We start from the raw sequence: 27957 nt of genomic DNA, 5'->3' as shown, positions 1-27957 counted from the left end.
TTAAAGGTGAATCAGCAGTGTAAAATCTTATTCCCAGAATTGAAAAGTAAAATACATTTACACAGCTAAGTGAATGATGTGGAACTCAGTGCTGACAAAGTTTATTACCATAAGAATCTGATAATTAAAAAAAAATTAAAAGTGATCTTAATGAGGAAAAGGGTCTGCAACACTGAATTAAGTCAACCAATTCTAATATTCAAAAGATTACTTCTTATACGATCCATACTTATAATACCTGCCAGTGCAAAAGGTTTCTTGATATGCTGACTAGTTCTAAAATTTTACCTTTATTTACTGCAAGAATAATTTGTTTTTGGCATTAAAGCAAACTCCATTGTTTCTGCATTCTGACCCCACCGTCATTTCAAAGGTACTCATGAATTTTCACTATTGCTCTCTAATTTTTGAGATGGAGTTTTGAGAATAAAATAGTGATGAATCATTAGTGCTTTTATCATTTAGTCAACACAAATCTGAGACAATTTGTCAAGAATTAACATTTTAAGTTAATTAACATTTATAATATACAAAGTATTATTTGGATCTAAGTCCTCAATACTGGGGGAAAAGGACAGTAATTAAACACCAAGACAGTATGCCTGAAAGTGAAATAAGCTGACCAAAGAGCAAAATATTAATTTGTTGAAAGAAAGCTGAAATATTAAAGAAGCAATGTGAATAAAGAGAAAAAGACCAATCTCTCAGAATGGTATAGAGATAAAAACAAACACATTGATATATGCCACTGTAAAATCCCGTTGGGCAAATATCAACCTATGAAGTGACTTAAGCACCTAAGCACCTGGCTAATGAAAAAATCTTGAATGCTAAAGCCTACAAGTTAACACTATCAAATCCCATTCTAACCTCTAATGTTAATAAATTTGTATTATATTCTACATTAAACCAGGAGTTAGCAGGCTGGATCTTTATACACTGATACCCCAATTTATAAGGGGAGTGGCTTAATTAGCTGATAGCCAAGATGCTTCAAGATCTAGAATGCAATGAATATGACTCTAAGGCTATAAATTAAGCTAATATTTGTAGTTTACCAACTGTCCACATCTGTATCACCCAAGTACTTATTGGTATCCTACTTAATAGTTTTCCTGATTTCTTAGGAAAATTCTGTCTTGGCAAGGCTCCACAGTTACATAATCTAAGAGGAATGGCCTTAGACATATCTGTCAACCCAAAACCTAGGGAATGGTGAGGTGTCATTACCAGACATCCATATGGTCCCTTTCCAGACATCACACTTCTGATGAAAATGAGTTAGGGAAAACATAAGGTAATGAGTAAGCCTAATACTGCCAGGTGGGAATGTTGAAGGACCTAACCCTTTAATGGCTAAAAATACAGCTGGTTTATTTGGTAGAAAAGAGTGAGAATAACTTCTATATTAAATGACATTGAAAGAGAGGAGAAGATCCATGCACCTAATATAGAGAAAAAAGCTGTGGACTGACAATGGAGAAACATAAATACTCTAATTCTCCAGACAAGACTTTTAACCCTCTGCTTAGCTTCAGGTTAGACTGAGTAACCGTCTTAAAATAAAAAGTTTCACAGAGTGATGGGTCCTTTCTAATTGCTTGAGGTGCCATTCCTAAGCGCTATTGGCTACATGATCCTGGCCAGCCTCTCTGGGTAAAAAGACAATGGATCCTTTGAGCCAAGAGGAAAGGAAGCCCCAGAGAGCAGATCTCTTAAATTTGGGTCAAAGGACACAGAACCACTGATACTTCTTCCTAAAGGCAAAAGTCATCACCTCTCTCTTAGATTCTGTCCTAGAAAATCTAAAAGACAGAGAAACTAGAGGCTCCACAAAAAAAGCAAACTATCCTTTTGCATATCTCTGTAGTAAGTCCTTTGTATCCAATCTGGAGACAAAGACTGCCTGAGAAGACAAAAATTAAAGAGTAGGGGAAACACATTTTGCAGCTGATTTGGTGGCATTTTTCTCTACCTTTGAAGATCAGTATTCTCACCTCATTCTGATGGTTAGCTACTATTTTAGTCAGTATAATATCACTTGGTCAATTCTAAAACTTAACTTGAACAAATATAAAAATATACACATTAATGTCTAGAGACCAATGTCATCTTTTATGACTCATTTACTCAGTATAAAGCAGAAACATTTTGCTAGCTTAAGACAGTCCATATGTCATTTCCTAGGAATAATCATTCTAATGAAGACTGAAGATTAGACCCCTGAAATAAAGCTGCCATCAGCAATTCACCTACCTATTCAAGCACATTATTTATCACTGGGAAACAATGAAGAGGACAAAGCTTCAGGGAATTCCATCTAAATAAAGTGATGTTTATACTGGCAAGAGTAAAGAATTCTAATGGATACACTAATAGTCATTCTTTATTTACAAACATTAGTAATCTAAACTTGACCTACTGCTATACATACACCAACAGACACAAGATGATGTATTCTATGTATCATATTAAGACAACAGCAGAGATTGGGGGTGGGACGGGCTTGAATACTCCAAAGCACTAGGACCTAACATGAAATCAAGGGTGGGGATCTACATAAATACCTCCTATTCACTTATTGATAAATAAATAGAAGCAATAGGAAGGCTACCCAGCCAATGTGTCAATTCTCACTGCTGAGTTACACAGCAGTATGTTCAAAGAAAATGTTAATTCGTACAGCTTAATGCCAATTTGGAAAACCCAAGATCCTATTACTTTTCCAAATACCAAAAGGTTGTCCCAAAGGAAGAACACTTACTTTAGGAAAAGCACAAACCATGGACAAATCATTTGTCTTGACAAATGTAGAGTCCAGATTTGAAGACCGGATTTCTGTTCTTCTGAAATAGGTTTTCTAACCTTGAACATGTCACAGCCTCAACCTCCATACAAGGAAAGGATGGTCCCTATCTATTTGATCCCCAGATAAACCTTAAGCATGAAATTGAGAAAAAAAAAATTCTACAAGGCACTCTTAAGCGCTTTAGAAATACATGCTATTCATACATGAATTACTTTTTCACCTACAGACTCAGTCCATCAAAAAGCTTCCTGATGATGGGAAGACATTATACCTGATAATTTCTGAAATCAACTTTGGACTAATCAAGTCCATCAAAAACAAATTAGTTTATACACTAAAAAATTTCAAAGTCATCAGGACTGAGTTTTGATTCAAAATCTATGAAAGTATCTATAAAAGTAATTTTCCTAAAGAATACAAGCTTAATAAAAATCATGCAATTTAAAAAGTATTAGTTTAAAGATAGTCAGAGAAAGTAGATACAATTAGTTTTCTTATTTTTCAGGGAGGAAAAAGGACAGTGCTGAGGACACAGAGCTATATCCCCTGCAAAGCTCTTCTCTAACATCATCAGTCCTCTTCCTCACTAAGGAAAAATAGATTCCCACCTGTGGATGATGCAACTGGGTAAACCATGTCAAGATAAGGATCCTATAATTACACAAGTCCTATAATTTCCTCCACAAGTACAGTACTAAACCAAGAAGTTCTTGTTTATGGCATCTCTTAAACATGCTATCCATCCTACAAATAATCTACCAATGGCAAGTGTGCACTCTGAGTTTTCTGGTACTAATGGCCAGTTTGCACTGAAACATCCTTACATGCTCACAACAAGATGTACAGGCTGTGTACAGATGGTAAATCTTTTGAGGAAAAAATACAAAATAAAAAAAATTATCAAGAATGCAGTATGACCTCAGAATTAAATTTTCCCTTGCTATATCATGATAACCCAGCAACACAAAAAGCTGTGAAAACGTTTGTTCAAGATACTGTACAAACCTTCCAACTCAATCTACTGGGTTTTTAACTAATAAAGAATGTTATCAAATGACAAGGAAAAAAAAGTCAAATTCATTGAAGTATGATTAATCATCTGCTTGACAAAGTTAATCAAACACTGCTTGGAAGTTGGTAATTCTCAAACTATATAAAAACCACCTTAATTTGGTCAATAAAGGTGGGGATCATCAGTAACATTTATTTTACTTCGCCCCATAATCATTCAGTAGTACAATTTGAATATGTAACTTTTTATGACTTGGTGTTCATTATGTGGTTCATTAAACTTCAGTGAAAAGTAGGAAAAAACAGGTGGGGGAAGAACCGGATCAACCCACACCCCCAACATTCCACATACAGGTGGTACAAAAATACCTACAGAATAACATTCTTCCTCTCTTTTGGCAATCAGAATCCACAGTCACACACAAAAATTAACCTGGCAAACTAACCTGTCTTGAAATACATACCACACATTAGAGTTTCAGAACATAATTGATTATACAACATGTAAAATTCAGTTATTGTATTTTTAAATGGTAGTGCGAATTACGGAGACAGAAAAAACTTAGAAATGAGCAAATCTTCTACTTCAGCATTAAGGTCTACCAAGACCTGGCAGTGCAGACAATATCTTATTCATGATACCTTAACATTTATTATGCGCTAAGATATCTGAGAATAATTGGTCTCTCCTTACTTTGGTATGGAAATTTTTAAACCACATTTTTTAACTTTTCAGTCTGTTTTGCTTCATTTAAAAGTTGAAGATTTACTTTAATCCATGTCTGGGAAAATAAAGTCTTGCAAATAGATGATTTTCTGCTAAGTAAAATTTGGCTAAAACCTACAGCGTAAACAATGCCTGAGAGATGCAACAGTTACATAATTTTTTTCCAAAGACCAGTATTAAGTTAAATGTCTCATCATATCCTTAAGTTCATATGGAGAAATAAACAAACATGAAAATTCCAAGAGAACACACAGCAAAAAGTCCAATATTTAGTATGACTTTAACTTGTGGAGTCTCTTCTAACATTTGTAAACAGACAGCCTCCTCCTCCATCAAGTCTCTGAGACTCCTCTTGCTGATGCTCTTACTTTTAAAGCCACAAAACCAGTCTATGAACTTCCAGTACCGGCTTCTATCCTCTGTTTCTTTCTTTCTCTCTTTCTCACCCATGAGAGCCGCTTGCCCATTGGAATAAGTATCTACCGGTGTTTCTGCCTCTGAATGACCCAAGGAAGCCACAGGGTTACCCTCCTCTCTGCAGGTCACCAAAAGATTGACATCTTCAGGCTGAAGGCCCTTAATACTATCTTCAGATTTCCCATTGGGAATGACATGGATGATGGCCTCACTGTTCTCACTGCATCGCAGAATGCTCTTCTCCTGCATTTTGTATGGTTCATCTTTCTGAGAGCAGCTTTCCTTTGTCACCAGGTTCTTCTTAGACCAAAAGGTGGTGGTGCGAATCTGTTCCTTTGTGGGAGGTGGCGTGAGAAGGCTGACAATTACAGTAATGAGTCCTGTGACCCAAAACAATGCCGTGGCCACATACATATAATGGATGTCTTTGATGAAGCCTGGTCTATTATCAGGTTGGTCACACTCCGGGGCACGGTAGGCAAAGGCCAGTATCAAACGGACTGCTCCAAGAACAAAGCCAGCCATTCCACCATAGAAAGCCCCTTGTTCATTGCAGCGCTTCCAGAAAATCGCCAAAAGGAACAGGGCCGCCACTGGGGGGGTCAGGTAATCTGCTACCTCCTGAATGTAAAGGTACATCTGGCCACCTTGCATCTCCACAATGATTGGAACCCATGCTATGCTGATCACCACCATAAAAGCCACAAATATCCTCCCCACAATCATTAGTTCCCGGGAGCTTGCACTCTTGCGGATGAGTTTGTACACATCAAGAGTGAATATAGTACTGGCACTGTTAAATATAGAGTCCAAGTCACTCATTAGAGCTGCAATCATCACAGCCATCATCAACCCCCGAAGGCCCACAGGAACAAGCTTCATCACCAGGCGTGGGTAAGCAATATTGGAGCACCCAGCTCGGCTTCCACACACTTGCATGCAGTGCTCTGGGTTGATGCAAGCTATATCATCAGTAAACAGTATCCTGGAAATCATTCCTGGGACAACTATGATAAACATTGGCAGAAGCTTCAAGAAGCCAGCCATAAGAGTAGAGCCTTTGGCGTGAGCAATGTTTTTGGCTGCCAGGACCCTTTGTACGATGACTTGGTCAGCACACCAGTACCACACTGAGGCTGGGGTCTGCCCAAGGATGAATCCGGGCCATGGAACATCTTCATCTGTTGGATCCCGCAACATTTTTAGGGCTTCTTTCTTAGGGTTGACGTTACAAGAATTTGTGTTTGATAGGTTGTATGTCAACAAGATGGAAGGGATATTAGGTGAGGCCAACATGTACCTTCTCTTAACTTCCTCAAACCCACCAATCTCCATCATGCTAATAATCATAAGTGTGAGTGCCCCAACAATCATGAGCAGAGCCTGCAGAGTGTCTGTGTAGATCACTGCAACAAGGCCTCCGGTGACAGTCAGCAAAGCAGTCATACTAATGAGCAGGATGACAGACACATAGAGGTTCCAACCCAAAGACTCCTGGATAAAGAGGGCACCCGAATACAGATCCACTGAGAGCTTGGTGAAGATATAGAGAATCAGAGACAGGGCTGCAAAATAGACCTGAATCCTATGGCCACCAAATCGCTTGGACAAGTATTCAGGCATGGTGTATACCCCCGACCGGATGTAAATTGGGATGAAAACCCATCCCAAAAGTTGCAAAAGCAGTAAGGCATTGAATTCCCATGCGCCCACTGCAAATCCACTTGCAGCTCCAGATCCTGCCAGCCCAATGAAGTGCTCACTCCCAATATTGCTCACAAACAGAGAGGCACCAATTGCTACCCAGGTCATAGAGCGCCCCGCCAGGAAGTATCCACTCACGGTGCTTCTATTAGATTTCCACATGGCAAAAAAACCAATGCACATCACCAGGATAAAATACAGGGCCACTATGGCAATGTCTGCTGTCTCCAGAACAGCCCTCATTCTGGTAACTCGTGAATAAAAGCGTCCAAATGACAGAAGTGTCCAACTTTTTATTTACTTATTAGTAACCTCAGCCAAGTCTGTAAACCATACGTGAACTGGACTATACAGAGCAACACAGCAGGTCAAAGTCTTTGTCCTTTGGTTTGCTGTCTTGATGGTGGTGGTTGTGATAAACTTTGAAGGAGACAGTTTAAATTTTCCTCCGCTTCTTAATTGGGATTTGAGAATTTAGCTCGTACTCTTAATCCACACTCCACAAGACCATCAGCATTTACTCAGGTGCTGGAGGAGAAATTCTGAGTTGCAGCTAAGTCTAGTGAAGCCTACTGTACCAACCCTGCAAGGCAGCAAAGACAAAAGACAAAGATTGAATTAGAGGAGGGTCTCACCAAGGGATGAGGAAACTTTCAGTCGAGCAAACATGGCGCAACAAGACATTTTTTTATAAAAAGAAACAAAAACTTTAAAAACACACTTTAATTCCACAGCAAGGATCGGTCTATACTATCACAACTAATACTTAAAAGTGTGAATATTCATCATTTTGAACTAAAAACAAAAATTCATCCATCTCGTAACTAAGTGGCCTAACTTCTCCAGCAAGTAACTTTGTATCACATTGTCCTTTCTTGTCTTACTGTAGCAGTCTCAGCTTAGAACAGGAATGAAATCATAAAGCACCCTAAAGAGAAGGGAGTACTAGTTACTATAATAAGGGTACCAAAGAGAATCTTCAAATACTGTGAATCTCAAGAATATTTGGGACTAACTTTTTGGCCAGTTAGGATCCTAGTTAGAACAGCAAATGTGTTTGCTTGTGAGTATCTCCTCCAGAGAAGTTAAACACATAAAACCAAGTACTACTCAGTTTGTGCAAACTGTAAATGTATATAGTTATTATATAATAACCTGGAACTTGAAACACCTAAAGGGAAACAAGATACTCCACACAGAAAAAAACTGGAAACTACAACTGACAAAACAATCCTAACATTTTATTCTTTCCTCTAGTGAGAAGTTGTTGGAAAACAAAAAGAACTTTAAAAGAGGTAATTTCCTTCCCTTTCTTTTCTTCAGGCAATATTTCCAAGAGACCTTCTGAGTCATACAAAGGCACAGACTCAAGTTTTAGTTTTGTAGAGCACTCTCAAGCATTTCTTCCTTTTAATGCCTCTTTGTTGAAGGGTATAGAAATCAGGGGGAGGGGGAGGAGAAAAAGTTTTCTGGAAGACTGAATAACTGGATTATTTATCTTCCAAACCTGAACAAAACACATTTGTTAATCATTAAATAAATCATCTTCAATAAGTCCTTCTGATATCTGTCAGTCCTGGATTTAGATATCCATTCTGTAACCATTCTGCAGAACAGACATTTAAATTCACCTAAATCAAGTTTGAGTTTAGTGGTTTTCCCCTGGTAAATAGACAAATTCTAATTCTTCAAAGATATTTTAACTTAAAAAAAAAGAATTACCATTCAACCTAACACCTCCATATGTTAACTTCTAAGTGATTTCTCCTCGTTCCTGAAGCAACATCAGGATAAATGTTGTTGCTTTATGATGAATTTAGGCATTTTCTTTTTAAATCCAATGGAAAACTTAAATCCCAAAAATGAGGCCATCTCTTTTCCAAACTGTTCAAAACAGACCACAGCCAGGCACGGTGACCCATGCCTGTAAATCCCAGATACTCAGGAGGCTGAGGCAGAAGGATTGCAAGTTTGAGGCCAGCAATTTGTTTCAAAATAAAAAAATAAAAAGGGCTGGGGATGCAGCTCAGTAGTAGAGCACTTCTGGGTTCAGCTCCTGTCACCAAAACAAAACCAAACAAAAAAACCCCCAAATACCCACAATATTAAAAAACTTAAAAACACAGTTCCTACCAGCAAGAAGCTAGGCACAAGGTCTAAAAAGACTAATACCCCACCAAATTAGGTTATTATGTCTAATTCATAAAGCTGCCAAGATTTTTAAAAAAAGAAAAGTTAATCCCATCTTTATCCCTTTTTTTTTTTAAACACAAAGCAGTATAATAATTATGTTAAGAAAATCGATGGGGGGCTGGGGTTGTGGCTCAGTGGTAGAGCACTCGCCTAGCATGTGTGAATCCCTGGGTTCGATCCTCAGCATCACATAAAAATAGACAAATAAAATAAAGGTATTGTGTCCAACTATAACTAAAAAATAAAATTTAAAAAAAAAAGAAAATCGATGGGCTGGGGATGTGGCTCAAGCGGTATCGAGCTCGCCTGGCATGCGTGCGACCCGGGTTCGATCCTCAGCACCACATACCAACAAAGATGTTGTGTCCGCCGAAAACTAAAAAATATTAAAAATTCTCTCTCCTCTCTTAAAAAAAAAAAAAAAAAGAAAAGAAAGAAAATCGATTAAAAATCCTGCCTCTGTCAGTGTCACTGGATGGCATAAATAAAATTGCCAAAGGTAAATAATAAAGTTGGGATTTGCATCACTTCATACCTGCAGTTCCTGAAATTGTGTCATATTTTACCACCATCTTCCCCAGCCCCAAAAGCTTTCAAGTTTGTAAACAAATACTTTGAAATCATTTAGGAATTATCACTTAAATAAATCTATGACAAATGTAGTTTATTTAAAAGGGTACATTTTAAATGCTTCAGTGGAAAGTACAGCTACTTTTCATTTACAATGAAAATCATTATTGGCAGTTATGAAATCCTTTAATGAAGATCTCTCTGCTACCCAAAATCCAAACCATCTCCCTGTCATTTGTTCAACATTTACAGGTAAACTTAGTTCAAAGGAGGTCAGAAGACCTTCTTTTGGGTACTATTCTTCTCAGTAGCAGCAGCTGACAGTGCCACAAGTTCCCCAATAAGGGAAAGAAACCAATCCAGTGACTTTCAGTGTTTGGATGTGGAACAGAATTGAGTCTGTCAATAGCTGCTGCAACAGCTTATTTATTCAGAGGCAAAATGCTCAGGAACAAAGCAAGCACTTCCTTCCTCCATCTCTAGGAAGCAATGCTACTATATATATCAATAACACTGTTCCTTGCTGTCAAATATGATTTATGCACTAAGCCATATTCTACTCAAAGACTAGTTGAAATTCCCATGCAAGGACTGTCCCCTAACTTCCCTAGATATGTTCCGCCCACAGGGAGGGAAATAAGGAGGGGCCAAAAGTGAGTTCAAGGCTGAGTTCAACTCTTTCTGCTTATGCCTCTTCAACCCTTCAAAAGCTACTGCTGATAGATTTCCTCAATGAACACCACACCAGCGTGTGGCTTTTAGATTTTTCCAGTTCAAACAAAAATACATCCACAGACCAGCACCTACTGAAGAGTGGGAAAGGAAAAAACAGAACCCAAAACAAGTCAACTTAGTTTGTTGGAAAAATAAAATACTTTGTATTATCAATGCAGCTCAATTTTTTTCATACTCTAGTCATTAAGATTATCAAAGCCTTAAATTTCAATCTTTCAGAAGATAATTTTCACATTCCTTAAACATGACTCCCATGTAAAACTTAGATTTTACTAAGTTATTTCTTTCAAAGAAATAAAATTCCCTTCAACAAAAGTTTAATGAACACTTTTCAAAACTCCTTTATTTTTTGGAAAAATACACATGGAAAAACGAAAAGCTTCATGTTCTATTTATTTTTTCCATAGTTCACAGTTCAGGTAAATCTCCTAAGAAAGAATGTTGGACAACTAATAAAATAAGTATATTTATACAAGGTAAGTGGATTGGTTCCTTGGCACAGCATTTTTTAAAAAGAATTATTTGTAGAATGTAGAGATATGGTCCCCTAGTGATGATGAGCAGATTTAGCCAAACCTCAAACAAAGGTGTTCTGAAAGATTTGTCACCTAAAGAAAAGTAATGTTTTATTAACAGTTTTGCACAGAATTAGAATGCAATTGATACTATGTCATGTATTTGTAGGAATTGAAGAATTAATTTCAAAGAGAAAAAGTACATATAAATATCTGTTGTGTTTGCTCAACTAGAGTTTTTTAAGACCTAATTTAAATCAGCTATAAATTCCTTTAGTGAAATGAAAACATGATTACCAAAACTTTAATTGGCTATGATGATCAATTCTCTCTCCTGCCATCTAGGTGACTACGTTATTTATCTACCAAATCAGCATATTAGTTTAGAACAATCTATAAAATTCAGGATGTATGGTCACTATCAAAAAAGAAAAGTCATCTGTCATAAAAACCAAACAGGGAACAGGAAAATGATCCCTGAACTCAGGTTCCACATCATAATAAATTCATTGACATATGTGGGCTAACAAAGAGTTGAATATGGTCAGCCCAGAAGTGACCAAACAACCATCTTTAGCTTTGGGGTCAGTTTATAAGCACTCACTCTGAAACTGAAGAAGTCCAGCCTAGCACTACCAACAGTAGACTTAATGAGCCCTGCTCCTACACTGATCAAATGAAAAATATTCACAATACCAACTAGTAATGTAAGTGTTATAGATTATACAGAGACCTTCAAAAACCTGACTACCTGAATAATAATCACCTTTGTGCAACCTATCAAAAACAATGAAAATAATAGGAATACTGGAGGTTTGCTTTCACCCCCCAGTCATAGAAACAGCTCTGACTTCCTACCACCAGGTTTTGTGATTCTGTAAAGGAGATAAGTGTTGGCTACCAGAGATGTACAGGTAGAATAGACTAGAAAGCAGTCAACTTCAAAGAGCCTAGTTTCAAAGGTCACTACCTACCTACAGGATCTTGAGTAACAATTTATCTCCATAAAGCTCAAGAATCATCTGCCTAGCTCCTAATGGCTTAATACAGAATAACAAAGAAAGCCTGTAATACTGCCCAGGGTTAAAAGGCCAATGGCTCAGTAAATGTCAGTTTACTTGCCACAACTGGAATGAACCAGAAGGCATGAAGCTTTCAAATTAAACTGACAACTACATGCCAGGCATATTAGGCTCTCCACAAGTTACTTACATGTTAAAAAGCTATATTCTCTCCACAGTATTTTAAATTATCTTCACAATATTTTAAATTATCTTCACAATATTTTAAATTTATCTTCACAATAGCTTCTTCTTACATCACTGTTTTAATAAAATACCAAAAAAAAAAAAAGTTTATTTTTATGGACTTTTCACACGTTTCACTTTTGTCATCCTGAGTCAAAGTTCAGCAAAGGAAATTTGCAAGTGAATACTTAATGATGCTTAGTACCAAGCATACACACACACACACAGGACAATCCTCAATCCTTACTTTAAAAATGTGGAGCACCAGGTATGACAAGATTTACCAATGACACTTAAAAGCAAAAACAAGTCTTCGTAATACAACTGATATGAACTCCAGCCAATTTAAAATTACAAGTGAAGCTGAAGACAGCACAATAAGTAACTATGTTACAGTGCTTAATCAATGAAGGAGTTTGCCCTTAAATCTCAGAAAATATTTCTATTATACCTACAACTCTTGCTATTCAGGTTTTTAAAATACATAAGTATAGGAAACCCTAATGGGACCCAAATGTTTTTTTAACTGCATTGAGGATTTCCAGTTCCTCATGTACCATGATAGCAATACAAGGGGAGCAAGAGAAGTAACATATTCCCATAAACCTACACCAACCAGGATACCTCTACTTTGATCAGGGTTTCATGTGGTACGGAGGGTGTGAAATGGATAATTTCTAACTAAACCATTTCATCAAATAAAATCATGTTCACCTAGAAACTTAAAAAAAAAAGATTATTTCATTCATATACCCCGTAAGATATATTCATTTTAACCTGCTATCAATATGAAAGTTGGCTCATTGGATTTTTTTTAAGTGTTTCAGAGAAACAAGATGTTTTGGATATGGGGGGAACAAATTCAAATGTTAAACTGTTACTAGTTTTAACTTTTACGTGGATTTTATTAGCTCATACATAAAAAAGCAAACTTCAACAACCTTTTTGTTAGAGAAAAATGAAAATATGAAATAAGAGAGACAGTGTCTGTGACAACACAGTGTTATCACATAAATCTCAATGACTAAACATCTGTGTAACTTTAGTGGGAAGAATCCAAAATTCTCGGCATTATCTGCTTACAAAAAAACTATTTGTCAAAGACAATGATTTATAAATGGAGATTAAAAATCAGCAAACCTGGCCTTACTGAACTAAGTCCTGACTAACACCATGTAGGATCTAAATTAAGTTTTGTGTGCGTTACTTTAATCTCATCACAATCATGATAAGGACAATTATTATTACCATTTCACAGATGAGAACTGAAACAAGGAAGATTGTGCAGCTTGTTTCTGCCCTTAATCACAATGTAATACTACCTTCAAAGAAATGGACCAAGAGGAAGAATATTACAATATTAGTTGATAAAAGATCACTCAACACCATGAATGTTTTAAAAAGGTTGTATTTACAGAGAAAATACCAAGGAGGCTATATTGCAAATGTTAACAAAGTTAAGATTATGATAAAATTCAGTCACTCCTTCAATCACAACGTACCAAACAAGCCTCTGTGGCTGACTGTTTCCCATTCAGGCAACCCTCTGCACCCCATTCCCAGAAGGCTTGCTCTCCTGTCCCTTAAGGTCTTGTTCAAGTGACATCCCTGGCCATCTCAATTTTTCCTCTCCTGCTCTATTTTCTGTAACACCTTCTAATATACTACTACCCGACTTATTTGTTTGTTCTGCCTCCTCCATGCCAGAATCTAAATGATTCTGATCTCTACTGTTCACGGATATATTCTCAGTGTCCAGATACCATCTTGTACATTTCAGGTGCTCTCAAGTAGCTTAATGGTATTGAGGGTGTATGAAATGACAAAAGTCAGATTAGGAAAGAAGCCTCTTCTTTGTTCAGATAAAAATCTCAGAAGGCCATGAAAGATTTTTAACAGTAAAAACCTGTAGATAGAACCACCATCTCCACTCTACCTACCCATCACAATGGGACCCACTTCCCCTCATTTTATTAATTTTGGAATGTGTTCCAGCTTTTACTACTATTTTCCCTGTATGTTTCTTGTCTGATGGTCAATGGTTGTTTCCACAGTCAAAAGGACACCAGCACTTCCCCTTACCTCACTCCACACAGACCCAAGCTTCCTGCTGATGGCAACTCATGAAGAACTTCTCCAGCTTCAGCTCTCCATTATACTTCAGTTCAGTGTTTCCACAGAACTGAGTTACTTTATTTTTATATTATTATTATTGCAGTAGTAGTAATAGTAGTAATATTTTGGTAGTAGTGATTGAACCCAGGACCTCACATGCTAGGCAAACACTCTACCACTAAGCTACACCCTCAGCCTCAAAGAGTTACTTTAAACTAACATTAACCAATACCTATATTTACATATATGAGCTCCTGTAATCTTCACGAAAACCAAAAAGGCAGGCATAATTATGCCCAATTTACAGATGAGAAAAATGAAGACACTTTAGAGAAAGAATTACTGAAGTACAAGAAAGTCCTCTCTGGAGTAAAGATAAAGAATGTATCTTTGTTTTTAAGGGGAAAAAGTCAGAAAAAATTCAATTAATTGATACATAAAAAAATGATACAATGAGAATCAACACTTGCAACCTCTATTGCAATAATTAACCTCAGGTAATAATTATAATGGATGCTAAAACACTTAAGGTTGATGGCAAACTTTAAAATGGATGGGTAACTACACTCACCAAAAGTTAATCTTTTCCTACAAGATAGGACTATGTGCCTCAATTTGATGCTATTTCCAAAGACAACTGAAGTACTTGTGCAAAACAAAACACAAAACCGGAATCTAACCAAATTTCTACCTATCAGTTTATGGAAAATTCCTGGAATAGAGCAACACAAAAAACGCCAGAAAATGATCAACCAAATCCACAGAGAGGAAAGAAAAGTAGGGGAAGTATTACAAAGAGACCATCAAGAAAAAAATGTGACCTGGTTCAGATTCAGACTGAACTATCTGTGGGAGAGATAATTCAGTGAATTTAAATATAGTTACCAGATGTTAAGAAATTATGGTTAGGTGTGATAAAGAGCTATGGTTTGTTTTTAAAAGTCCTTATCTTTTAGATATACACTAAATATTCATATGAAATTATCTACCTGTGTTTGCTTGAAAATACCCCTGCAATAACCCATTCAGAATCACCAGGAGATGGATGTTCAAGCCAGTGAATGATTGTTAGAAGGGGGAAAAAAAAAAATCGGTTTCAAATTTGTCACTTCACAAATAGCTAATTATAAGAAATGTTTACAATGGTGGCGATTATCTCAACCTAAGAACTGTTTAACACACAAACTGACATTCCCATGAACATTCCTGTCATGGATATTTAACTGGTATTTAATAATGAGAAAGTAACTGCAGAAAAATTCTAAGCAAGGGATTCTGCAGAAATACTGGACCTGGACACTTCAAAGTCCACTTTTTGTATTTTTGGGTTTTTTTTTTTTTTTTTTTACTTGTACAGAATAGAGATTTATTTGGCTCATAGTTCTGGGGAGTGGAAATTTCAAGATTGGATGGCCATATCTAAACACGGGCCTCGTGCTGTGTCTTTTTTTGTATTATACAGCATTTATTTTGTCCTAACTTTTCAGGAAACACTTATGAAGAAAATAAAACAGTTTAGATACATTTTATTTATAGGGTGAGTTATTTGCTTACAGAAAAATATTTTAAACTATAAAACATTAGAAATGTTCAAAATATTTACCTCTTTTTTTCAGAAGTATCAAAGTCTACTGTTACTAAAAGGCTTTAGAACTGCTAAAGGAGAATAAACCACAACTAAATGTATGACCCTTGATTGAATATTAATTTTAAAAAACTAAAAATATTACTAGAATAACGAAATTTCAACATAAACCTAATATTTTGTACTACTATTCTATCAGTGTTATTTGAGTGTAATTGTTATGTCGTGATTGGGGGAGAAAGGCCCTTATTCCTAAGAAAGGCACATCAAGATGACTAACTCAAATAGTGCAGATAAAAAAAAAAAGTTTAAATAGGTAAATTCTAACAATCAGTGATCTAGGCAAAAAGCATAAAACATAAAAGTATTAATGGAACTGTTCTTTTAACAGTGTGGAGATGCAGTAATATTGGTAAAATGTTGACTAACTATTGGAGCTGAGTGATGGGCACAATATGGAGAGTCATTAAATTATTTGCTTTTATGTATGCCTATTTTTCCTTCTATAAAATGGGAAAAACATGTACCTCAAAACAACATCAGCAAGATAGATTACTAAAGTTCTATGGAAAAAAATTAAGCACTAAATAATTGCTATCTGTGCACTATGGATTCTTTCAGGTAAAGCTACTGGAAGATTTTTTATAAACAGATAGTTAGGGCGTCTGACATTTATCTATCTAACTAAATTGGAACTTTCCATATTCTGTCCCTTTATCCTACACTTTGGTTTCCTTCATGGCACTTGCTGGTATGTCTCTCTTACTAGAAAACACATACCAAAACGCTGGAACTTTTGTCTTATTTACCACTATATTCCCCAAACACATAGCAGTACTAGCACCTAGTCAACACTGAAAACATTTCCTTTAGTTTAAAGGGACTTCAACTATACTTTAACAGATGCAGTGTTCAAAGACATGACCACCTTGATACTGCCGTAGAATCCCGACTTGGCCACTTTGAATTGTGTGGCCCTTTCTGCTTTTTTTCATTTGGAAAAAAAAAAATCTTGGAATAGAAATCATATTATCTAACCATTAAGATACTCAGGATTCAAAGAGAGGGCAAAATATCTATCTTAAATACATATTCACACACATATATAACCCCTGCTTCAATCAATCACTAAGCCTAGGTATTAGGCATTGAGGAAGGGTATAAGAGTGGCACTAACAACTATAAGGTTTACAGAGATAAAACAGCTGGTCTGAAGAACTTTGTGTTCCACCTTTATGTTTTTTGTTCTCATCCTACTGGTTCCAATTTTATGTTTCTAGAAAAACTGTTCCTAGAACCTACACTGAATAGTTTCTCCTTATTTCCCATGTGACAGGCAGAAAATATAAACACAAGCATCTTCCTAATAGACCAGATTCTAACTCTTCCAGAATACCAAGTCATAAACAGATCTTGAAATCAGAAATATCATTTTGGTTGGAAAAAATTTAAAACCTTCTAATTTTCTCCAAAATTTAGAGAATACAGGATTTTTCATGAAATTTTTTTAAAAGGGGGTGTGGGGTTGGGGATTACAAATAAGATAATTTTAACAGTACTTAGAAGAAAAGGTAGAAAATATGCCTTGAATTGAACCTAAGAAGTTAACATTAAAAATAGGGGCATGGTGTTATAGATTATGAATACAGCTGGAGTTTCCTCTTGTATTTGAGACAAGTAGATGATATAAAAAATGTTTTCCTTGGATATCAGAAGATAGGAGATCTTAAAAATCACAAGTATCTTCCAGGGATTATATCCTAATTAGATGAAATATTTTAAAAGGAAAAATTACATTAGGAGAAGTTTATTTTCTCCATTTTCTCCTACACACAGCCTGCATTTACAAAAACATACTTAGTCCACACATAAGAATGCTCTCATGTGAGGCGAATGTTGTTACCAGAGTTTGCTGGCTTCAACTGTCTCAGATGAAAATTTGGCTGTCAAAGTTTAAAGGTAAGATACTTCATGCAAACACTTTCTCATGACTACCAATAAAACAGAAGGCAAGCAGTACACCAATGAAAGAATGACAATCAAAACAACCTACGACTAGGCCATCTAGTTAAGCAATTTAAAAACAAAACAAAATTGGGACCAGGGTTGTGGCTCAGCGGTAGAGGGCTCGCCTAGCACATGTGAAACCCTGGGTTCGATCCTCAGCACCACATAATAAATAAATAAAAACAAAGGTATAAAAAAAATTCTGATTAAAAAAAAAAAAGAAAACAACTTAAGTACACCTATCCTACAAAATGTCTGCCAAAGACCCTACCCTCAATATTTAGCTTTTCTCTATTAGAAACTCACTTTAAGTGAATCAAAACCGTGTACTGAACAGACACTTTACGTTCCTAACTAACACATAAGACTTCTGAATACAAACTGAAAACAGAGCACTGGGGACAGCAATGCTGTAATACTGCAACAGAAACAAGGACTATACATAGTTCCCATTGGAGCCTTGTTCCAGCCACTGAAACCCAAGTAAGCACAGCACTGCATTTCTGATCATTATGAGAATATTCTCAAACTGGACTACATCCACAGCAATCTGTGAGAGGTGCACTTAGTTTCTTCACTCAACAAAATTAAAGCATTTAATAGCCAGGCTAGGTGTCAAGGAAAACATCTTAAAAACTAAGACAAAATCAGAAATTCTCTATTCTGGGACAAAAACCCTGAATTGAACCTAGAAAGTTATAGGGCCATGGTGTTACAGATTATGAATACAGCTGGAGTTAGTGCCTTATTTATGGTCACTGAAGATTCCAGTCCGAAAAGTTTTGTTAAGTTATGCTTTCACTTCCAATTTCATTTTTAAGATCTTATCTACGCCTACCTCTACTGAGGTGTTGCCAAAGGGAGTAAAGGACTCCCTTAACTGGGGCACTGCAATGCCGCATAAAAGTGGCTGAGGCAAAACAATGTAATTGAACCATGTGCCAAAAAGATATGTTAAGAACAACATGGATCTGAGAGTTTTAATTTGCAATTGATGTTAAGTGTCTGAAGTGGGAGCCAGGAAGGGAGAAGAACAAAGATTTAGTAGAGATAATAACTTGGTTTCTCTATGGAAACATGATAAAACAAAAAACTTATTATCATCCCCTTAATTTTATATTCTTGATTAGGAAAGCATCTAAATTTTTTTGTCCCACAGTAATACTATATTCCTAGATCACAGGTATTAGAAACTATTGTAAATGTCACAGATAAACCCTGAGGATAAAAATGTCATTTTTTAGACAAACCTATCTTTGCCTAGAAGCAGTATTTCAAACCTCTACAAGGTTAATACAAGAAGTACAAATCAAATTGTACTAACGCATGCTTAAAATAAGCAACTACTGAGACATTCAAAGGATTGTGAATATCAATTTCTGACAGTTTATAAAGTCATGTCCCACTTCAATAATATGCAATACTGAAGCATCTACTTATACTTTAGCCATTTATGCAGACATATGTCCAACAATTGGAAACTAGAGATTGCTATTACTTATGTTTTGTTGTTTTGTTTTGGTACTGGAGATTGAACCCAGCCCTTTTTTATTTATTTTGAGAGAGGGTTTCACTAAATTGCTTAGGGCTTTGCTAAGTTACTCGTAATCCTCCTGCCTCAGCCTCAGGAGTTGCTGGGATGACAGGCATACAAAGATTGCTGTTAGTTTAAAGAACTGAACAAACTTACCCATTTACTGAGCCCTATTTGGGGGAGTGGGGGATACCCAGGATTGAACTCAGGGGCACTCAACCACTGAGCCACATCCCCAGCCCTATTTTGTATTTTATTTAGAGACATAGTCTCACTGAGTTGCTTAGTGCCTCGCTTTTGCTGAGGCTGGCTTTGAACTCAAGATACTCCTGCCTCAGCCTCAAGAGCTGCTGAGATTACAGGCATCGCCACTGCACCCAGCTACTGAGGCCCACTGTAAACCAATGACCAATTAAAAAGGTGAACTTTGTCAATATAAATGCTTAAGAAGTTTAAATGTCATCCTAAAGCCAAGTCAGTCAGAAATTATAAAATGAGAGCTATATGAGACTCAGATACATTTCATTTGGCCCGTGGTTTTTATATATTTTTGAAATAAATTGCCAACATCTTAAAAAATCACATTCCCTATAAAATCTAGAATTCTAGGAGGAGTAGAAAGATTTAACTCTTTTCTGAGTTAATGAGACCAGTCCCATACATGCAATAACTGACTAGAGTGGAACAGAAAGCACCATCAAATTCGAATATAAACTGAGCAAATGTTTCAGGTTTGATTCAATCTAGGATTATGATAAAATATACTTGCATATAGTAAATTCATATTTTAAGTCTCATCAGTAAAGGAATACTGAAAAACTAGGCAATGAAATTCAGTAACTTACCCAAGATCACAAAGCTACTCTATTGTCATACTGAACACCCACTACCTCTAAGGTCACATTACTTTATCTTCACAGGCTCTACAATGTAAGGATTACCCTCACTTAACAGATGAGAAACTAAGGGTCCAAAATGGTTCAGATCCCTAGCAAGCAGGTGCTAGAATCCAAAAACAGGTCTACCTGCTTCTAACGCTCCTGATGCTCTCCCATCATTTCCATTTATTCTATCACAATACATTCAGTATCTTCATTTGGGATCTCACATTCTTTTATTCATTTAGAAAACAATATCAGAGCACATACTGAAGCAGAAGTCTTCATACCCAAACAATCATATCCAATTATATATATATATATATATATATACACACACACACACACACACACACACACACACACACACTCACTCACTCACTCATACCTTAAATATTTTATTTAACAGAACCAACCTTAACATGGGGGCCAAGGTCATTGGGAAATGGTATGGAAGGTTTGAAGTTCCTTCTGTTTGATCTAAGCCTCATCTATAGAAAGGTATAATCTACAGCTTCAGTCTCATTACAGTAAAAGGCTTTAAGAGATCCTTATAAGCAATCTACACAGAATCCTAGACTATTACTACTCTTCCTCCTAAACATTTCAGTCACATCTAATTCTACAACCATTATTTCAGTGACTCACCTTTTATAAAGTCTTTCCAAAGAATCCAACTTGGATTCTTTGCACTCACTTCATCAGTTCACACAATACTCAAGTAATTACAAAAATCAAGATTACCTGCCACAAAAGCCTTGGAAATCAACCCAACTTCTGGGAAGCATTCAACTTACCCTGTCCATGGAAAACACATTGACTTGAAAGCAACCTACTGGCACAGCTCAGTATACTGTATCATATCAAAAAATTGTTTTAAAGAAATCAGTCATAATCTCCTTGAAGCAGCTCAGTGAGCATCTAACATGCACAAAACATAGCAGAAGACAGAAATAAAAACAGAAGTGACCCTCGAGACTGTTATCTAGCAAAGGAGGTAAAATACGTTCACCAATTAACTGTTAAAGTAGAAAATGACCACGTAATGAGACAGAAAAACTGATCAAAGGAAAGATCATGTTCTATACGACTTTTTAAAAAATATTTATTTTTTAATTGTAATTGAACACAGCATCTTTTTTTTAAAATTTATTTATGTGGTGCTGGGGATCGAACCCAGAGCCTTGAATGTTTGAGGCAAGCGCTCTCCCACTGAGCCACAACCCAGCCCCCATGTTCTATACTATTAACGGTGCAAATCCTTAAAATGAGCTTGAGGAGGTTTTTCATAGCAACGATGGAGTGATGTGGAAAAGGAAGGCATTCCGGAAAAGAAGTGTGGTACAGACACCAAAGAAAATCAAAGAGAATGTTGTATACACAGGAATCCATAGCAGCTCTGTTTATTTGAATATGGAATAAAGAATGTAAGAAACTCAATTATGAGATTACAAAAATAGGTCAGTCATTTCAAAGGTGGCCATGGACATCAGACTTCATTTGAAATGTCTGAGAAAAGATGTGTGATGTAATTCAGCAATAGTGTTCACATAATCAACTAGTATGGAGATCAGAAATCCATTACTATATATTATTTCCTTGTTAAAAACACAGTTTAATTCTTTTAAAATATCTCAAGAACAGTGTGTTTGCACTCTAATATGTGTACTTGCAAGTATTAACTATTCTCCCCTTAGGGGTAGGATTGAAGTGACCAGCTAAGAAACTGCAAAAGAAAGATGGACAGCTCAACTAAGGCAGAGGAGACTACATGAGATTGTGACTACAGAAACAAAAAGTAGATTTGTTCAGTCCCAAATGACAGAAGGCACAGTAGCAATAAATAGAAATACGTTAAACACCAACAGGCAAGCTTTGGGGAAGGCAACTCACTAAGTTTTGAACCACAATGAGTATAGCATCCTGGAGGCTATGACCAACACAGAGGGGCAATGCCAGAGTTGTCAGCTTGTTATGAATATAACAAATCATCCACATGATGCCAAAGGTATAGTACATAAAAAGAAAGGAAGGGATCAAAGGAGAAATGTCAGAAAACAATATCATAAAAAAGTCAAAGAGAAATGGTGAATCTGGAAATTTGTCTGTACATACTGAATCAGTAGCCAGCACATTTCTCCTGTAAAGGGACAGACAACAAACAAAAGGGACAGAATTATGTTCCAATACAACTTCATTTCCACATGACTATAAAATAATATTCTGTTTTTTCCCCCCAACTATTCAATTGTAAAGTCCTTTTTTTGCTTATAGGCTATAAAAATACAATGTCACAGCAGATCTGGCCTATGGGTTAGTCTGCCAGCCCCTACTCTTAAGTTAGAAGCAGCAACAAGGATAAGACTATGCTTTTCCAAACTTCTAACAGATTTTCCTATAGATAAATTGATAACTTACCACTTCCATTTGACTAAAGTTCTCAAGTTTGATCCCCTAAGCATGAGACAACTATGTGTTAATAGACATGTTAGTTTAAGAATACTGCCTTCTCAGGGGCTAGGGTTGTAGCTCAGTGGCAGAACGCCTGCCTATCATGTGTGAGGCACTGGGTTTGATTCTAAGCACCGCATACAAATAAGCAAAATAAAGGTCCACTGACAACTTAAAATATTTTTTTTTTAAAAAATGAATACTGCCACTGTCTTCTTAAAATAAGTACTGAAAGGAGGTACTCCTTATCTCAAAAAGATAAAAACCTGTGAGAATATTAGAAACAAATTCTAACACAAAGCCAGTAATGTAAACTAGCAAAAGATAATTAAATAAATGGCAAACAGATATTTATACATATGAATAATCATAAATATACCATTCTCCCTCTACTCTTCCTTCCATTATGATGTTAAGTCAAATTTCTGTATTTGGTATTTCTTTCAGATGAGCTATTCCTATACTATGAACATAGTAATGGTACCAGATGAAAAACATTACTTTAGAATTTAGCCCTCATTGCTTTTAAACATTTAAAGTAATTTATATAATCTTTAAAAATAAATAAATAAAACAATTCAATGGCAGCCTGCATAAAAATACTAGACATAAGTAGACTTAAAAAATCTATAAATATCAGTATTGAATATGCAAGTCAATATTTTTTTTTTTTTAATTAGGGCAGAATTGTCAACTTCTGCATTCTTCACACATACAAACCATATCTGGTGAGGAAGGACTCCTTACCCCCAAGCCACTCCTTGTAACTTAGCTGTAGCTCAGGGGCAGAACAGGACTCCTTCTTCAATCACTTGCTGCGTCAATAGGCTGTAACCCAAGAAAACTTTAATACCAGATGAAAGCATAACATTGCCCACCAAGTTCACACCTTTCACTACTGAAAAACTATTTTAACTTGTCTCATTTCAAACAGACAAAGCAATTATTAAAAATACAAGCTAAGCTGCTGTTGAGAGGGCCCAAGAGGGAAAAAATGATTATATGACATGTTTCCATATGAATTTAAGTCAAGTCTCCCAAGAACAGCAGAAATTACAATATTTCCTAGTTAGAGAATGTTGTCAAGCAAGCCAAGCTACAATGATACAGGGTTGGCCAGTCCCACACGAGTTCATTAGCACCCTATATCTTCAAAAAAATCTAGAATGCAAATTGTTTATAGGTATTCCAGAATATCCTAAGTAGGACAACAACTCTAGAACAAATACAAAATTTTGTTGAGGTTTTCTAATAAAAAATAAACAATAATAAAAAAGACCTAAGTGAAGAAAAAACAAGAAAATCTCTTCACAGGACAACTAAAACACCTACTGCTTTCTTCATTTTAGAAACTAGGAATTTAAATTCAGATTCTATCATAAAACTCTACAAACTACTTTTGGTGAGTTATCTTAAAACAATCTTTTCAATCAACTTAAAACTAAATGGGAAGTATTGAACCTAAAAATATTATTTAATGAAAAACTTTAACATCTCCAAAATAGCTACCTACTTCTTTATTCCTATTTGAAACATACAAAAAGATTATATATACAGTATTTTATGGTACTTGCATGCACTAATTTAGCAATTGAGCTAGTTATTAAACTATTCTCATATAAAAATTCCTGAATGATGAGATGATTTCAGGGAAAATATTTTCATAGGGCTTTCACAAGTCTAACTACGCCAACTGTGATCATCTTCTGAGCCAACAGAATAAGACATGATAATTAAAGTGCTCCTAAACTAAGTAATGAAAGAATATTTATGTACTGCAAAGATTTTTCTCCTTAAGATTCCTCTCATTACACCCATCCCAGATGTAAAAAAGTTCTGAAGTTTTCTATAGCTTTTTTGGGCTTCCCCACAGTAAGTGATTTTATCACTCATGTGTGGTCAATTTACTCTTACCTAACTGAAATTAAACATCAATTTTTAAAATCTAATTAAGTGAAAAAGTACAATAATCTTTTCCCCCAGGCTCAACAGAAGTGACTGAGAAATCAGAACTCACCCACCAAACCACATGGCCCCTTCTCTCCTATTCACCTGGAAGTTCACATTTCAAGGAGACAAGGTAGAGGCAGAGAAAGCACTCACCATCTTACAATCCTTTTCTTTTTCAGTTGTTAGAAAAGGTCTTCCTCATATTGAGATGAGACTGCCTGAAATCTGCAGCCTTGGTCTTTCCTTTGCAGCTATGTCCTTCCAAATTATAGCCTATGAATAACGTCTTTTCCAGATGTGAATAAAACTCTTCTGCTGCCATTTGATGTAGGGGTAACAAGACTTCCAAAAATCATTACTCTAAAGACTCTTCTATAAATATGTTTCTAAACAACTTCTTTTTCAAAGTTGGTCATTACTTTCAAAGCCTGGTTTTACAATATTACTTCACTATGTCATATTTCAGAATTTAACTATCCTTTCATCTACTTTTTCTGCTAAAGTAAAAGCAGGGAGAATATAGAAATTACAACTTTTAATACACACATACAAGCTCAACAGTACCTGCAAATATATTTCTTGGGAAAACTTTTATATAAATGCACAAACTTGGAAATATAACAAAAGCAAAGGCTCATTATTATATCCACTCCCAACCGCAAACTGAGAAAAAAGATGGCATTGCAAATTCTAAGTGACTGATTAACACAATCATGTAATAAAAAAGTACTTTTTCTATAGATTACACCCTGCTATCTTTCTACAGGAACTCTCACAAGTGCTTTTCCTACAGTAGAGATATTTTAAGAATCTCAACATAGTATCTTTATTTAAAAACTCTAAGCTCAATTTTAAGGAGTGAAGCTAGAAGTCAAATAGAACAAAATAATAGGGGTGGAGAGGGAGACTAACATCCCCAAAGAGAGCAAGAATGCTCTTCAGGCATAGAAAAGAAACAGGAAAACAGCTCTAGGAATCTAAAAGACTGGAAAAAAATAGTCTTCCCTATCTGCTACAAAAGTTGTTTAACATATTTCCTCAATTCTAAAACATATAAATGGATTATATGGAGGATGGAAAGGAAAATGCCATCATATTAAAGGACCACACTGTTAGGTGTACTTCCCAGAATCTGAAAACATGAAAAGATATGACAACTGAGAATTAAGGATCTGCAATAGCCCTTCTGCAACAGAAGCACAAACTGCCTCAGGTTGGAGATGAGTTTTCCCCAGAGCCTGCTAAAGGTGTGCAAGCTCACAGTGGTTTTTACATTAAAGAAGCCTACTGTTATTTTCCCTCAAGAAGTCACCCTATGGTCAGAATCCAATTTTGCTAAAATTGAAAACAAGCAAAACCTTTTAAGTCTTTATTTTACCCATTTACAACTAACTCTAAGATAATTTTTTGAATAAAAAAGTGACAAACTTTTGTTACTGTTTAATCTTAGTTTATTTAGGTCAAAGATTCCCTGGACACAACTTCAACATAGTTACAACATTTTATCTACTGTCATTAATGCCTCCTTCTATAGGGCATTCTGAATTATCTACTTTCTAAGTGTTTTTGTCCCCTGCCTTCAAATATTTCAAGGAAGGCATTTAATCATTGTTTTAACCAAATTACACCAGGTTTGGCTTATCTAACTGGAATAAAAACTTTATGCTCCACACCTGGAAATTGTGAATACTGGGTGTTAAAAGAAAAAAGCAAAAAAGAAAACAAGCAGCATGGTAAAGGAAATACATTTAACCAACATACTTGAAGTCATGTTAACCAAAGAACAACACAGAATCTTCATTTTAATAAGATTTATAAAATGAGCAAATACACCCTAACCTGCTACCTCCCTAAAACAAGAAAAGTAATGAAGCAATTTCAGCAACCACATTTCCCAGGTGCAGTAACACTGCCTAAAAAGCACAGTTAAAGGGAGGGCTCAAGCAATTTCCACTTAAGTAAAAATGTCCTTTTTAATGATTTGGTCTTTTTCTTTTTTCATTGTTCCTCTTAAAGCTCTATATTCTGGTAATGAGCCAAGGCAGAGGAAGATCAAGACGCTAAACAATACAATCTTAACTTCTCCGAAGTGCAGGGAGACCAAGCCTGGGGACACAATGGCACGCCTGAACAGACTCTCATGACCTGATCAAGCGGCCCTGGTGTCCTTTCCCTGACGACCAAGCATACCTCATTAACAACCTCTCCATGCTCCGTGATCATTAATTTTTCAATACAGCCTAGACGATGATCCCAGGTTCAGTTAAACTCGGTAAGTTACCCTTCGAAAATGACCCAAAGCTCGATCCAAACAAAATGTGTCCACATCCCTGCCGCTGTAGGAAGATGTTTCCAAAATTCAGACGAAGTACCAACGCTTCTTGTTTTTTATTATACCTGGTGGGGAGAGGGGAGTGCATACACCACACACTACGTTACCAAATTCTCGGAAGAATGGGGATTTCAGCGACGACTGGAGTGCCTGACCCAGAACAGAGGACGAAGAGCTGCCTCCGCCGCCGGCCCCTGTCCTCGGCCACGCCATCACCTGAAGTGAACGGGCTGCTGGTTCGCTTATCCCTCCAAACCTGAAAGCCCCCCCTCAAGATCAATCAAAAACGGGGGAGTGGGGGGAGAAAAGTGTCTTCGGAAGGCGCAAGCAAGGCCACAACTTGGATGAATGAAACTGGGCTAAGGGCACCCGCAGCAGGACTGTCGCTGAAGTCAGAAAAAGAGAAGTCAAAAGATTTTTTAGCGTGAGAGCGGTTACAAGCGAGTGGTGTAGATAACTGCACAAACACGCTTTGGAACAACGTTTTATTGAGCGCGGACGTTGCAGGCGGCGGCGGCGGCCGGCAGGCGGGACGGGGTGGGCGCGGGACCGGCGACAAGCAGCTTCATGACGGGCGCTCGCGCGTGTCCTCCCGCGGACGTTCCACCGGACTCCGCGCGCCGGGCGAGGGGGCGCCCGCCCCGCGCCGGCCGGCCGCGAAGCAGACCCTTCCGCGGCCGCGCACACGCGCAGGCACACCCCCGCCTCCCGCGTGCACGCGGCCGGGCCGAGCGGGCCTGCGCGCGCCCCCTCCGCCTCCCTCCCCGGCCTCCCCAGGGCCGCGCTGGGAGGCCCGCAGTCCCGCTACCCCGGCACGCGGGGGGCGGCGGCCTAGCGGCGGCGGGGTACCCGCGCGGGAACACGGGCTCTGAGGGAAGGTCACTCACCCGCTGCATGGCTTTCAGGATCAAAGCCAGCTCGTAGCGGGGCATGCCCGAACACTAGGTGCGCGGCTCCGAACTGAGCCGGGTCCCGGGACGCGGAGGGGCGGGGATCTGAAGGGGAACCTGGCAGGGAAGTGCTGGTGGTTGGGCCGAACGGCTCCCGGGCGGCGAAAGCACGCTCCGGCCGCGCGAGCCCGGGCTTAAAGGCGCTGGCAGCTGCGCAGACGGCGCGCCACGCCCCCTCGGCGCGCCACGCCCCCGCGCGGCCGGTACCCCGCCCCTCCCGCCGCCCG

General features: G+C 37.3%; 2 protein-coding genes across 2 annotated transcripts in view; both read right to left on the bottom strand.

Moving 5' to 3' along the window:
- The window catches only part of MRPS6 (mitochondrial ribosomal protein S6), a 65935-nt gene extending 38116 nt beyond the window's left edge, over positions 1–27819 (bottom strand). The window contains exon 1 of the mRNA XM_081300878.1: positions 27668–27819. Within this exon, the coding sequence (XP_081157004.1) occupies positions 27668–27712 (45 nt within the window). The 5' untranslated portion in view covers positions 27713–27819. The remainder of the gene's footprint in view (positions 1–27667) is intronic.
- Positions 102–27806, bottom strand: SLC5A3 (solute carrier family 5 member 3). The gene is made up of 2 exons (XM_081300877.1): positions 27668–27806; positions 102–7251 (listed from the first exon to the last, which is right to left on the bottom strand). Exon 2 carries the CDS (start codon positions 6909–6911, stop codon positions 4755–4757), a length of 2157 nt encoding a protein of 718 aa, XP_081157003.1. The 5' UTR covers positions 6912–7251; positions 27668–27806; the 3' UTR covers positions 102–4754.
- Positions 27820–27957: the final 138 nt, after the last annotated feature.

This window comes from Spermophilus citellus, assembly GCF_964194105.1.
Source record: "Spermophilus citellus genome assembly, chromosome: 7".
NCBI lineage: Eukaryota > Metazoa > Chordata > Mammalia > Rodentia > Sciuridae > Spermophilus > Spermophilus citellus.
Note: the sequence above shows the minus strand (reverse complement) of the source record. Positions and strands in the feature narration are given on the sequence as shown.

Coding starts and splice junctions, on each gene's coding strand:
- SLC5A3 (XM_081300877.1), bottom strand. CDS start 6,911: ATGAGGGCTGTTCTGGAGACAGCAGACATTGCCATAGTGGCCCTGTAT.